The following is a 13,547-nucleotide window of genomic DNA, read 5'->3' as shown; positions in this document are numbered from 1 at the left end:
CTTACAGTGATGGCCAGGATCACCTTTGTTCTTTTTTCTCTTATGTGATGGCTAGGATCCTTCAGTACAATGTATAACAAAAGTGGTGATAATGGGAACATCAGTCAGGAGAAGAGGATCCATTCTAGGTATTTCAACAGAGGAGATTTAATAGAAGAAATTGGTTACACAGGTGATGGAAGAATAGAGAGTCAAACAGTTGTACTTCATATAACAACAAAAAAGTACCAGTCATATTATTACTAAAAAGTTTATAAAAAACCAAAAATAAAGACAAATATTAGGATGGTGAAGTTAACCAAAGATGAGCAACAACAGGGAGCTCTATCAGCCCTGGACTGGAAGAAAAAAGGAGTCAGGGCTCACAGAACTCAGAAGCTTGGGCTGCCCAGTGGAACATGGAACCATGACAGTGACCAAGAGATGGAACAATGAAGACTCAGGAAATGGTACTGATTGCAGGGAGAGATAGGAAGAGAAACACTCTGATTATATCTTTTGGCCATCCTCCAGTCTTTTCCCATCACTTCCCACTGGCCAGGTCTGTCTAGGTGCCAGAGGGCTAGGGTACCTGGGAACTAGAGTCTCCGCTTTACAATCAAGCAATAGTTTGCTGAGGTATCGATATATAATTCTAAGTAAAACAATCATTCAGAACTTCGAAGACATTACTTTCTCATTTTTCTGTCTCTTCCTTTTAGAACTTTTAAACAATTTTCATCACTCTTGAAGCTAACTTCCCATATTTCTTAAGTTTTCTCTCATGTTTTTCTGTCTTTATCTTTGAATATTAACAAGGGATTTCCTAGACTATATCTTCCAGATCACTAACCTTCTATTATAATCATATCTATTCTAAAATTTATTTTCTTTTCATAATTCTTAAAATCATCTTTACTAAGGTATAATGTACTCATTTTAAAGTATATAGTTCAATGAGTTTTGACAAATGTATACAACCAAAATGCTTTTTAGATGCATTCATGTTGTTGCTGGTATCAGTAGCTTGCTCCTTTTTATTGGCGAGTAGTCTTCCATTGCATGGATACACCACCATCTGTTGATCCATTTGTTCAGGACTGTTATAAAGTTGCAGTGAACATTCATGTCTTTGTGTGGACATATGTTTTCATTTTCTTGGGTAAATACATAGAGGTAGAAAGGCTAGTTGTGTGGGAAGAAAATGATTAACTTTATAGTAAACTGCCAAACTGTTTTCCAAAGTGGTTGTGCCATTTTCTGTTCCCACTAGCAATGCAGACAGTTTCCATTGCTCTACATCCTCACCAACACTTGGTATTCTCAGTGTATTTAGGCATTCTGTTGGTGTGTAGTGATATCTACTTGTGATTTTAATTTTCAATTTGCTGATGAATAGTGATGTTGAGTACCTTTTAAGGTATGCAGAACTGATACTGCTACTCAATTAGGCTCTATGACAATGTACTTGAATATTCACTGCATGTTAAGCTCTATGCTTCAGGAAAAGCTCAGTTTAAGCCTTTGTTCTATTTGAATTGTGAAGATTGTCTCTACCCCCATCTCTCAGATAATCATATTTTCCACCTAAAATTACATTAAGTCTGGTAGGCAAAATAATGTCTCCCCCACACTCCCTGTGCCCTGAAGTTGCCCATGCCTAAGTCCTCAAAACCTGTGAATGTGTTAGGTTATATGGCAAAGGGAAATTAAGGTTGCTTATCAGCTGATCTTAAAATGAGGAGAGTAGCCTGGATTACCCAGGTTATATAACCCAGGGCTCAATATAATCACAGGGGTCTTTAAAAGTGAAAGAGGGAGGCAGAAGAGGATATCAGAGAGATGCAGTATAAGGACTCAGCCCAATTTTGCTGACTTTGAAGATGGAGGAATAAAGTCACAAGTCCAGGAAAGTGAGCAACCTCTAGAGGCTGGAAAAGGCAAGGAAACAGATTCTCCCCTAGAGATCTAGAAAGGAATGCAGGCCTGCTGATGCTTTTTTTTTTTTTTTTTAACATCTTTATTGGAGTATAATTGCTTGACAATGGTGTGTCAATTTCTGCTTTATAACAAAGTGAATCAGCTATATATATATATATATCCCCATGTCTCCTCCCTCTTGCCTCTCCCTTCCACCTTCCCTATCCCACCCCTCTAGTTGGCCACAAAGCACCGAGCTGATCTCCCTGTGCTATGCGGCTGCTTCCCACTAGCTATCTATTATACATTTGGTAGTATATATAAGTCCATGCCACTCTCTCACTTCATCCCAGCTTACCCTTCCCCCTCCCCGTGTCCTCAAGTCCATTCTCAATGTCTGCGTCTTTATTCCTGTCCTGCCCCTAGGTTCTTCAGAACTATTTTATTTTTTTTAGATTCCATATATGTGTGTTAGCATACAGTATTTGTTTTTCTTTCTGAATTACTTCACTCTGTATGACAGACTGTAGGTCCATCCACCTCACTACAAATAACTCAATTTCGTTTCTTTTTATGGCTGAGTACTATTCCATTGTATATATGTGCCACATCTTCTTTATCCATTCATCTGTCACTGGACACTTAGGTTGCTTCCATGTCCTGGCTATTGTAAATAGAGCTGCAATGAACACTGTGGTACATGACTCTTTTTGAATTATGGTTTTCTCAGGGTATATGCCCAGTAGTGGGATTGCTGTGTTGTATGGTAGTTCTATTTTTAGTTTTTTAAGGAACCTCCATACTGTTCTCCATAGTGGCTGTATCAATTTACATTCTCACCAACAGTGCAAGAGTGTTCCCTTTTCTCTACACCCTCTCCAGCATTTATTGTTTCTAGATTTTTTGATGATGGCCATTCTGACCGGTGTGAGATGATATCTCATTGTAGTTTTGATTTGCATTTCTCTAATGATTAATGATGTTGAGCGTTCTTTCATGTGTCTGTTGGCAATCTGTATATCTTCTTTGGAGAAATGTCTATTTAGGTCTTCTGCCCATTTTTGGATTGGGTTGTTTGTTTTTTTGATATTGAGCTGCTTGTATATTTTGGAGATTAATCCTTTGTCAGTTGCTTCATTTGCAAATATTTTCTCCCATTCTGAGGGCTGTCTTTTCATCTTTTTTATGGTTTCCTTTGCTATGCAAAAGTTTTGAAGTTTCATTAGGTCCCATTTGTTTATTTTTGTTTTTATTTCCATTTCTCTAGGAGGTGGGTCAAAAAGGATCTTGCTGTGATTTATGTCATAGAGTGTTCTGCCTATGTTTTCCTCTAAGAGTTTGATAGTGTCTGACCTTACATTAGGTCTTTAACCCATTTTGAGTTTATTTTTGTGTATGGTGTTTGTTAGGGAATGTTCTAATTTCATTCTTTTACATGTAGCTGTCCAGTTTTCCTAGTACCACTTATTGAAGAGGCTGTCTTTTCTCCACTATATACTCTTGCCTCCTTTATCAAAGATAAGGTGACCATATGTACATGGGTTTATCTCTGAGCTTTCTATCCTGTTCCATTGATCTATATTTCTGTTTTTGTTCCAGTACCATACTGTCTTGATTACTGTAGCTTTGTAGTATAGTCTGAAGTCTGGGAGCCTGATTCCTCCAGCTCCGTTTTTCTTTCTCAAGATTGCTTTGGCTATTCGGGGTCTTTTGTGTTTCCATACAAATTGTGAAATTTTTTGTTCTAGTTCTGTGAAAAATGCCACTGGCAGTTTGATAGGGATTGCATTGAATCTGTAGATTGCTCTGGGTAGTATAGTCATTTTCACAACATTGATTCTTCCAATCCAAGAACCTAGAAACAAATACAATGAAAACACGACGACCCAAAACCTATGGGATGCAGCAAAAGCAGTTCTAAGGGGGAAGTTTGTAGCAACATAATCCTACCTCAAGAAACAAGAAACATCTCAAATAAGCAACCTAACCTTACACCTAAAGCAATTAGAGAAAGAAGAACAAAAAATCCCCAAAGTTAGCAGAAGGAAAGAAATCATAAAGATCAGATCAGAAGTAAATGAAAAAGTAATGAAGAAAACAATAACAAGAATCAATAAAAGTAAAATCTGGTTCTTTGTGAAGATAAACAAACTTGATAAACTATTAACCAGACTCGTCAGGAAAAAAAGGGAGAAGACTCAAATCAGTAGAATTAGAAATAAAAAAGGAGAAGTAACAACTGACACTGCAGAAATACAAACGATCATGAGAGATTACTGCAAGCAACACTATGCCAATAAAATGGACAACCTGGAAGAAATGGACAAATTCTTAGAAAAGCACAACCTTCCGAGACTGAACCAGGAAGAAATAGAAAATATAAACAGACCAATTGCAAGCACTGAAATTGAGACTGTGATTAAAAATCTTCCAACAGACAGAAGCCCAGGACCAGGTGGCTTCACAGGTGAATTCTGTCAAACTTTTAGAGAAGAGCTAACACCTATCCTTCTCAAACTCTTCCAAAATATAGCAATGGAAACACTCCCAAACTCATTCTATGAGGCCACCATCACCCTGATACCAAAACCAGACAAAGATGTCACAAAGAAAGAAAACTACAGGCCAATATCACTGATGAACATAGATGCAAAGATCCTCAACAAAATGCTAGCAAACTGTATCCAACAGCACATTGAAAGGATCATACACCATGATCAAGTGGGGTTTATCCCAGGAATGCAAGGATTCTTCAATATACACAAATCAATCAATGTGGTAAACCATATTAAGTAATTGAAGGATAAAAACCATATGATCATCTCAATAGATGCAGAAAAAGCCTGTGACAAAATTCAACACCCATTTATGATAGAAACCCTACAGAAAGTAGCATAGAGGGAATTTACCTCAACATAATAAAGGCCATATATGACAAACCCACAGCCAACATCGTTCTCAATGGTGAAAAACTGAAACCATTTCCTCTAAGGTCAGGAACAAGACAAGGTTGCCCACTCTCACCACTATTATTCAACATAGTTTTGGAAGTTTTAGCCACGGCAATCAGAGAAGAAAAAGAAATAAAAGGAATCCAAATCAGAAAACAAGAAGTAAAGCTGTCACTGTTTGCAGATGACATGATACTATACATAGAGAATCCTAAAGACGCTACCAGAAAACTACTAGAGCTAATCAATGAATTTGGTAAAGTAGCAGGATACAAAATTAATGCACAGAAATCTCTTGCATTCCTATACACTAATGATGAAAAATCTGAAAGAGAAATTAAGGAAACACTCCCATTTACCACTGCAACAAAGAGAATAAAATACCTAGGAATAAACCTACCGAAGGAGATAAAAGACCTGTATGCAGAAAACTATAAGACACTGATGAAAGAAATTAAAGATCATACAGATGGAGAGATATACCATGATGCTTTGATTTTTAACCCAGTGAGACTCACTTCAGATGTTAGACTTCCAGAACTGTAAGATAATAAATTTGTGTTGTTTTAAACCACTAATTTTGTGGTAATTTGTTACAGTAGCCATAGAAAACTGACATATTAAGGTAATCATTTGCTGTGAGCATTACTACCCCCTCAATAATGACATTGAACCAACTGGGGTTCCCCCTCACTAGACCTTTATCTCCATTCCCACTTTCCTTTTGGCCATTTCATTAACATCACCATTAAGAGATGAGCGAAGATTCTAAAGTCAACCACTCCTGTGTGTTCAATTTTATGTTGTATTTTCAAAAGGATAGCTTGATGCCAAGGGTAAGTCTGACCAGGTGTTAGTCGTGGTTTCAGTTACCCGTGCTTTCCCCCACTCTCATTAGCTACTGTTTCCTGTTTCCTGCTAATGATCCAGGAAAGAATAGAAACAAGCAGGAGGTGCAGTGAGGTCTGTGACTACACTTTTTTTTTTTTTTCTTTTTGGCTTATGGTTAAGTATTAGCCAAGTATAAAGCATTTGAAGGGAGATGATGAATGCAAGCCGTTCACCATGGGAGTACACTCAGTGGGTGTACTAGTTTGCTAGGACTGCCATTACGAAGTACCACAGACTGGGTGGTTTAAACAACAGAAATTTATTATCTCACATTCCTGGAGGCTAGAAGTCCAAGATCAAGGTGTAAGCAGGGTTGGCTTCTTTTGAGGCCTTTGTCCTTGGCTTATAGATGGTCATCTTCCTCTTATGTTCTCACATGGTCTCCCCTCAGTTTGCGTGTTCTCTCTGTCCTAATCTCTTATAAAGACACAAGTCTTATTGGATCATGGCCCAACATATGACCTAATTTTACCTTAATTCTCTCTTTAAAGGCCCTACCTTCAAATACAATCATATTCTGAGATACTGGGGGTTAGGACTTCAACACAGGAATTTTGGTGGGGCAAAATTCAGCCCTTATCAGAGGGCATGAAGTCTATTAAATAAGGCATATAGAAAATGTTCAGGAAAGCTAAAATCTAAAGTATTTAACTTCACATCCAATATTTGTGTGTAAGAGAAAAGTTAAGTGAATTTCAAATGATGGTAGTTCTGGAGTGAAGATATGCCCAGATTTTTATAATTAGTTACATAAGGAAGTGAGGAAACCAGAATTTATATTAAGCCCTAACAATGATAAAATGAAGCAATCATAAAAGTAGTATCATGTTATAAAATGCATCAATATTTATAAATGTAGTAACAAAGCAATAAAAATGGTAAGCTATTAAAATAATTAAATAAAAATGTATTTCTTGAGGTAAAGGACAACTATAGAAACACATATTAATCAACTTGGCTAAAACTGGAAGAGGTAATGGTGAAGCACAGAAGCACCTCTAAAGAAAAAAGTATAAATTCATAGTTCATTATTACAATAGTATGAGGGCTCTTGTACTGTCAATCTTTTAAATATGAATATTTTCAACATTATTTTAAGAATAATTTAGACTAATAGCGTGAGGAAAAAGAAGAAACACTTTTAGATACTATGGAATAAATCTAGTAGTTTCTCAGTAAACACACAGTTGGAATAGACTAGTGGACATTTGACCCTCCATTGCTCTGTTCTCACCCAAATACATAAAAACTAGGAATCCATAAGCATCTGTGGTATATGCAGAAAATAAATCAGGAAATAAGGGCACTAAATAGAATCCAAGACTCAATAAATTGTTTTATCCTTTCAAGATAGTTTAATTTTGCAGTTATTGATTAATTAAAAAACACAGTTGTTTTCAGCATTTCCTAGCTACAGTAGTGCATAGGAAATTCCATTCTAAACAAAGAAGTAATTAATGAAATAACAACACACCTTAACATTTTACATTGATAGGTTACAGTTTACAAGGTGCTTTCACATACATTATTTCATTTGATTCTTCAACAAGCAGAAAAAACAGTGGGAAAGAAAAATGATTTTTTTAGGCTTACAATGAGTATTTTCAGGCCAATGGGCAGTCACTACAAGAACATATCAGAACAAGACAGCAGTGCCCACAAGCCACAATATCTTTTTGGTAGGTTGACAGTTTGATATCAATTGGATATTTAGCATCAGTGAAGGAGGAAGGAATCAGAACAGACACGAGGTTCTCATATTCAAAGAATTGTAAGAACACTCTAGAGTAAGGAGAAGAAAGATGCCCTAAAATATAGCCTTACCGAGACTTGCGTCTAAGCATGTTATCCCTTCAAAACGTCAAATAAAAAGAAGAGTCTTGTCACAACATGTGAAAGTTAGAAGGGACCTTAGAAACTGCCTAATGGAACTCTTCCATTTCATAGATAAGAGAACTAAGGCCAAGGTCATTGCTGATAGTGACAGGCCAGGCTTGATACTCAGATGCCTTGACTTTCAGTCTAGGGCTCCTTCCTCGACAATGCCATCTCATTATTTCTTCTGTTTCAAATAACGTAATCTGATATTAAATACTGATTCATTCCACTTATTTATTAATCAAACTTTTATTTTTGGCTCAATTGTGGCTGAAACTGGGAGTTTTATATAATTCTAAGATATTCTAATTCAGGGTACTTGAGTGGTCAAAAATAGACTCCCTGGATATATTTGAAAGCTTGCTGGTGTCCTTTAAATGGAAAGTTAAAATGGAACGGCTAAATAGCCCTCAAAACCAATGTATGCCTAGGGTCATCGACCTAGGTAGATTCTATAGCAAATCTGCCAGGCAGTAGTAATTTCATAATTTTTTTTTTTTAGAATTCATAGAAATCTTCTAAATTACTGAAAACTAAAAATGTAATAATCAAAATGTCACCCCCAAGATTTACTAAAATTATTTTGTAATAATTTTACAATAATATACAACAAAGGTACCACAGCATTTATAGCATACATATAGAATACATGATCAGCATGTTCTTGGGTGTAAATGAAATACAAAAAAAGTAATTAAAATTTTTTAGATTTATTAACATGATATATTTTTGTTACATAAAACTTGCTACAGCAAAGTATTTCATATTTTTCTTGCACATTTTAAATATAGGTGGACCAACAAATCAGTATCAGCTTTTAAGTGACATGACCATGCAGAAACACTTGACAACCAAAAGATGTACAGACTGATACGGAGAATATCTCAGACAGATTTTTTCAGTGTCTTCAAAGGTTTTACAAGGGTGTGGTACAGATGAAAAGAAGTAGAATCAGTGACCTACCTGCACCGATAATGAAGCAAATAGAGTGCTTATATACATTAAGATCAGTTTGATTAAACACAACTCATCTTATATGCATGTAAATTGATCATAAAAAATGAACACAGTTTATTTTCAACTATTTTGGTGTGTTGTTTTAAGATAGGTCACTGACACACAGAAATAAAACCAGACAGGAAATTTAAAAGCAAAGAAAAAACATATTTAAAAAACTGAGTTAAGTGGAGTCTCAACAAACAGTGAACAAAATGTGCAAAAGTGCTTGAAATTTCCACATGACAGCAATGTTAAGTCAATTGGCAAAAAAGTATATAAAAAAACTAAACTCAAATACTAAAATTGTATCTGCATGATCATAATTCCGTTTACTGAAAGAAGAGGCAAGAAATTACAACATAGCTAAAAATACCACACCTCAAAATTAAAACACAATTGTGGTAGTTTTATAAATTTTGTCCCCTTTCCTCACTGCTGAGGCATAGGATGAAAGCCAAAGTTGCAACAGGGTCTCTACCTCAGGCTGACAAATACAGTACACCAGCATAATCACCTGGCAACAACTTTTGTTCTTACTGTGACAAAACAAAGCAAAGCAAAGCAAAATAAACAAAAAAACCTCGATACTTAAACAAAAGTGCCTCTATATTGTTTACAAGAATCAAGCCATTTGTTTGACTTAGCTAAGTATTTGTTCACATTAATGTTCTTTTTAGTTCATTTCTCTTCCTTTCAAAAGTTTACAGTGGGGACTATTTGAGAAACTTAAAAATGTGTCACTTTCATTAGTCATGGTCTATTAAAATACTGGCTAAAACCCTTATGGAAAGTTAAAGTTTAGAAATCTTAGAACTCTTCTCTGATACCTACATAAATGCTGGTATCAAGTGAGAGAACCTGGGCAATGATGATCCATGTCATTAGCTTTTCCTGCAAATGAGACACGCTTGTCATACTGCACAGGCTGGTCACTTATTTACTCAAGGAGAGGATGACAGAAAAGGCGGTGAAGTGAAATAGAGCTTCTGATCTGTAGGAATCCAAATTGCTGGGTCTAGCTACTCTGTATTAGTTCTAGGAAAGTTATTGTTTTATTTGTATAAATATCCTTGGTGTAAAGACATTCTATCTTCAAAAATTGTCCAGCGTTTTGGCAAAACCGAATATGAGCTACTCAAAGTAAAAATGATTATTAGAAAGTATATCCTCAAGCAACTGACCAACAAAAATATTGGTAAGAACTACTAAAAGCAACATTTATCCTTCCCTTCCAATGTCACAGAGCTGTAACACTGCCCATCTGAAACACCAACAAAATAAAATGAAGCACTATTTGCAGAAAAATTAATGAAAATGAACGGGAAGAAATGGATTTAGGAGAAGAGGAGAAAGACGAACCAAAGAGAAGCAGGAAAGGTGTCTAGTTCTGTGTTATGGCACAGACAATGCTTGCTTAGCGGTGCCTTGTTACATAGGTGGATGTAGAGTGCACAGACGGATGACGGCAATAAAGACCTCACTCAGTCGCTGGAATGAAGGAACTAGGTAACTGCTTCGACAAGGACGGTCTCAGCTCTACCTTATCTCTTAACAGAGTGCAAAGACTGAGTGTGAGCTCTGATGTCATCTTGTTGCTCATCTCTAAAATTCACAAAATTCTTTTCCACATTTTTCTGTTATAGAGACACGGATATCTTCTTCTTCATAGTCATCAAAATTGCTGGTATCTCCAGAGCCTCTGAACTTTGGTATGAATGGAGCTTCAACCTATAATTGAGACAGAGAGAGAAACAAGAGTGATATTGTGATTTATAATAAATATATATTTGGTCTTTGTGCCAGTTACTGGCACAAAGCTCCTAAAACCCTTGGATTTCCTGAGTTGAGAGTGGCAAAGGTGTCTTTTGTTATATTAATGAGGTGTCTTTGGGAAAGCCCCTAAGTAACCTAAGGATGGAGGCTGGTTCCCAGGGGACCCAACCCTGTGATTGGAAGGTTGGAACTTTCAGTCCCACTCCCTGACCTTCTGGGAGGGGAGAGGGACTGGAGACTGAGTTCAGTTACCAATGGACAATGAGTGAATCAATCATGCCTGTGTAATGAGGCCTCCATAAAACCCCAAAAGGAAGGGGTTTGGGTTTCGAAGAGCTTCTGGGTTGGTGAACAAGTGGGGATTTGCGGAGAGTGGCATGCTTGGAGAGAGCAGGAAGCTCTGAGCCCCTTCTCACACACCTTGCTCTGTGCCTCTCTTCCATCTGGCTATTCCTGAGTTACACCCCTTTATAATAAGCTGGTCAACCAGTAAGTAGTTTCTCAGTTCTGTGAGCCACTCTAGAAAATTAATCAACCCCCAGGTGTTTGTGGGAATCTTGACCTATAGCCCGTTAGAAGCAAAAACTGGACTGGCAGTTGGTATCTCCAAATAGATAGTGTCAGAAGTGTTAACTGCTTGGTGATATGGAAAAGGAGGAAAAACAAATGCCAGAGAATTTCCAAACAAACACTAAGAAAAATAAATTCCGACTATTACTACACAGTAGCAATCTTTAAATGCCTTTAAGTCCCTAAATGATCACAACATTAAAAGAAGAAGCAAACTACAGGTTTGCTATTGATCTCAATATTTTCATTCAAGGAATGGTACAGGCCAACAACAATGAGATTTCTAGGATAATTAACTGCTGGCATCAAAATGCTGGCACTTAAGGTTATAGAACTCCAGTTTTTCCTTTATCAGTTCCTTATTTCTGAAGTCCATTTTCTATCCCCTTTTCCTTAATTCCTTCCTCCTGAGGTTACAGATAATTCAGATTTATTTTTAATTATTTTTTTTTAAATTCCCAAGACTATTTTGTTTAAAATATCTGGCTATCAAAATTTTCTGAGAAATTTGAAAAAAAAAATCTCTTTTAGAATTACAAAATTGTTAAATTCTGAACATTTTTCTCTTTGGATCCTAAAAATAAAATGTCTTTCCATTACTTAAAATATGGTCTGTATAAAGATATTGTGGTGTATTGAATATGTTTGAGGAAAAGATTTGAGAAGCTGAAACAATAACACCACAATTTACACAGCATCTATAATGTTTACAAACAATTACACGCAGGCTGTTTCATTTCTTCCTCAGCGTAACACTGTGAGGGAGGCAGGGAAGGTAGCCTTATTCCCATTTTACAGATTATAAAACAGAAAGTTGACCAAATTCATGTGACTAATAAGTGGCTAAAGCAGGTTTCAAATTCATTAGGTCTCCACTTCCAGTCCAGAGCTGTTTCTAATATTTATACCAGTGGTTTCTAAAGGGTTTTGATTTATATGCCCTTTAGTAAAACATTTTTGAGTATATATCACCAATAAATGTATAGTTATTTATTTATAAATTATTTACACACATGGCTAAACTATTATAAGATACACACAAAGAAGACATCTAAAAAGAATAAGGTAAAAAATAAGTAGGAATGGGGAATCTAATATCTTATTGTTTGCCAGATGGTTGCCTGTGTGCCCTGCATTGGGGCCTGCAGTTCTGCACTGCGCAGAAGAATGGGCTAAGCAGACAGTTGCCTCATGTCTACTAGCAAGGCAGCAGTTTAGGATCACACCTACTGAGACAATCTCTGGAAAATGACTGTACAGTTTGAGCTGTCCAGGCCATTTTCTCCCATTTTTTGTCTTTCTGCCAGATGCCTCTGTCTATTTCGTTGTTCATGAGCACTTGGTCAGAGAATAAAAAAGGACTATGAAAACTATTCAAATTTACTATTATTTTTGTACTTCTCTACATACTTAGAATTGAGATGATAGTAAAACAAATGGCTATGTTAAAGTACTGAATTATTTCTGTTTGTAAATTATCCAGAGAGGCCCAAGTCCATTTTTGTTAATCATCAAGATTTGCTATTGATCAATTTGCCCAAAAAAATAACCTGTTTGTTATAGTGTGCTACTTCTTGGCAGATAAGCTGTTTACTACCTGAGATAAATCCAGCCCTTTGGAAAGCACAGGAATGCTAAATGAGCAGTAGGAGTTCTACCCATTTTAAGAATAATTGTTTAAAATACATGATATGTAAAGATTAGTAAATGTTGGCTAAGTAACAGCAGAAATGTTTATTTCTAAATATAAATCTGAAAATATTCAAAATACATCATAAATCTTTAAGATACTGATACTAATAAAAAGTACAAACTTCAACAAAGTCTAATCAATTCATCTAAATATAGCATTAATTAACAATAATATAATAAAGACAATATAAATAGCGATAATTACAAAGGGATATAAATGATTTTATAGGAAAATATAAATTTCTATAATTGACTTTATAAGAGGCAAAAATTTGAAGAGGCCAATATCCACAGGAGAATTAATTTCTTAAAATTTCCAAGGTATAAATATAATTCCTATGTTCCTTAAATTTCCCAAAGAATAAGAAACATGGAAAATTTCCAGACTCATTTTATGAATCCATATAATCTCAACTCCAGAAAAACAAAAACTATAGATCAATAAAACTTATGACTATGGAAGTAAAAATCCTAAATAAAACTTTAGCAAATTGATTTTAGGCAGATATTAAAATAATAATACCCTAGGATTAAATGATGTTCACTTCAGGAATGTTAGGATATCTCACTGATGTAACTCCATATACTAATATGTCAAAGAAGATAAAATACAGTATACTAGCAATCAAGGATATTTCCTTAACCTGATCAAGAATACTTATCCTAGACAAATAGCTAATTTCATATTTGGTGGTAAAGCATAAAAGGCATTCCCATTCAAAAGAAGAAGAAGATAAGACAGCTCAACAGGCCCACTGTTTTAAAATATTATTCTAGACATTCTAGCATATATAATAAAACACAATGGAAATAAAAGATATAAATATTGAAAAAGAAGAGGCAAATGACCCCTCCGCCCACTGTGATTATCTGTCAATAAAATCCAAGGAAATC

The 13,547-nt window shown here is 35.6% G+C and overlaps 1 protein-coding gene across 5 annotated transcripts in view; it reads right to left on the bottom strand.

Moving 5' to 3' along the window:
- Nucleotides 1-7,071: 7,071 nt before the first annotated feature.
- Nucleotides 7,072-13,547, bottom strand: part of PRKACB (protein kinase cAMP-activated catalytic subunit beta) — a 149,414-nt gene continuing 142,938 nt past the window's right edge. For all 5 annotated transcript variants that reach the window (XM_057555141.1, XM_057555128.1, XM_057555137.1 and 2 more), the window contains one exon: nucleotides 7,072-10,346. In XM_057555141.1, coding sequence (XP_057411124.1) covers nucleotides 10,221-10,346 — 126 coding nt within the window. In that variant the 3' untranslated portion in view covers nucleotides 7,072-10,220. The remainder of the gene's footprint in view (nucleotides 10,347-13,547) is intronic.

Source organism: Balaenoptera acutorostrata, chromosome 1 (genome assembly GCF_949987535.1).
Source record: "Balaenoptera acutorostrata chromosome 1, mBalAcu1.1, whole genome shotgun sequence".
In the NCBI taxonomy this organism is placed as follows: domain Eukaryota; kingdom Metazoa; phylum Chordata; class Mammalia; order Artiodactyla; family Balaenopteridae; genus Balaenoptera; species Balaenoptera acutorostrata.
This window is presented reverse-complemented; position numbering and strand designations above follow the sequence as displayed.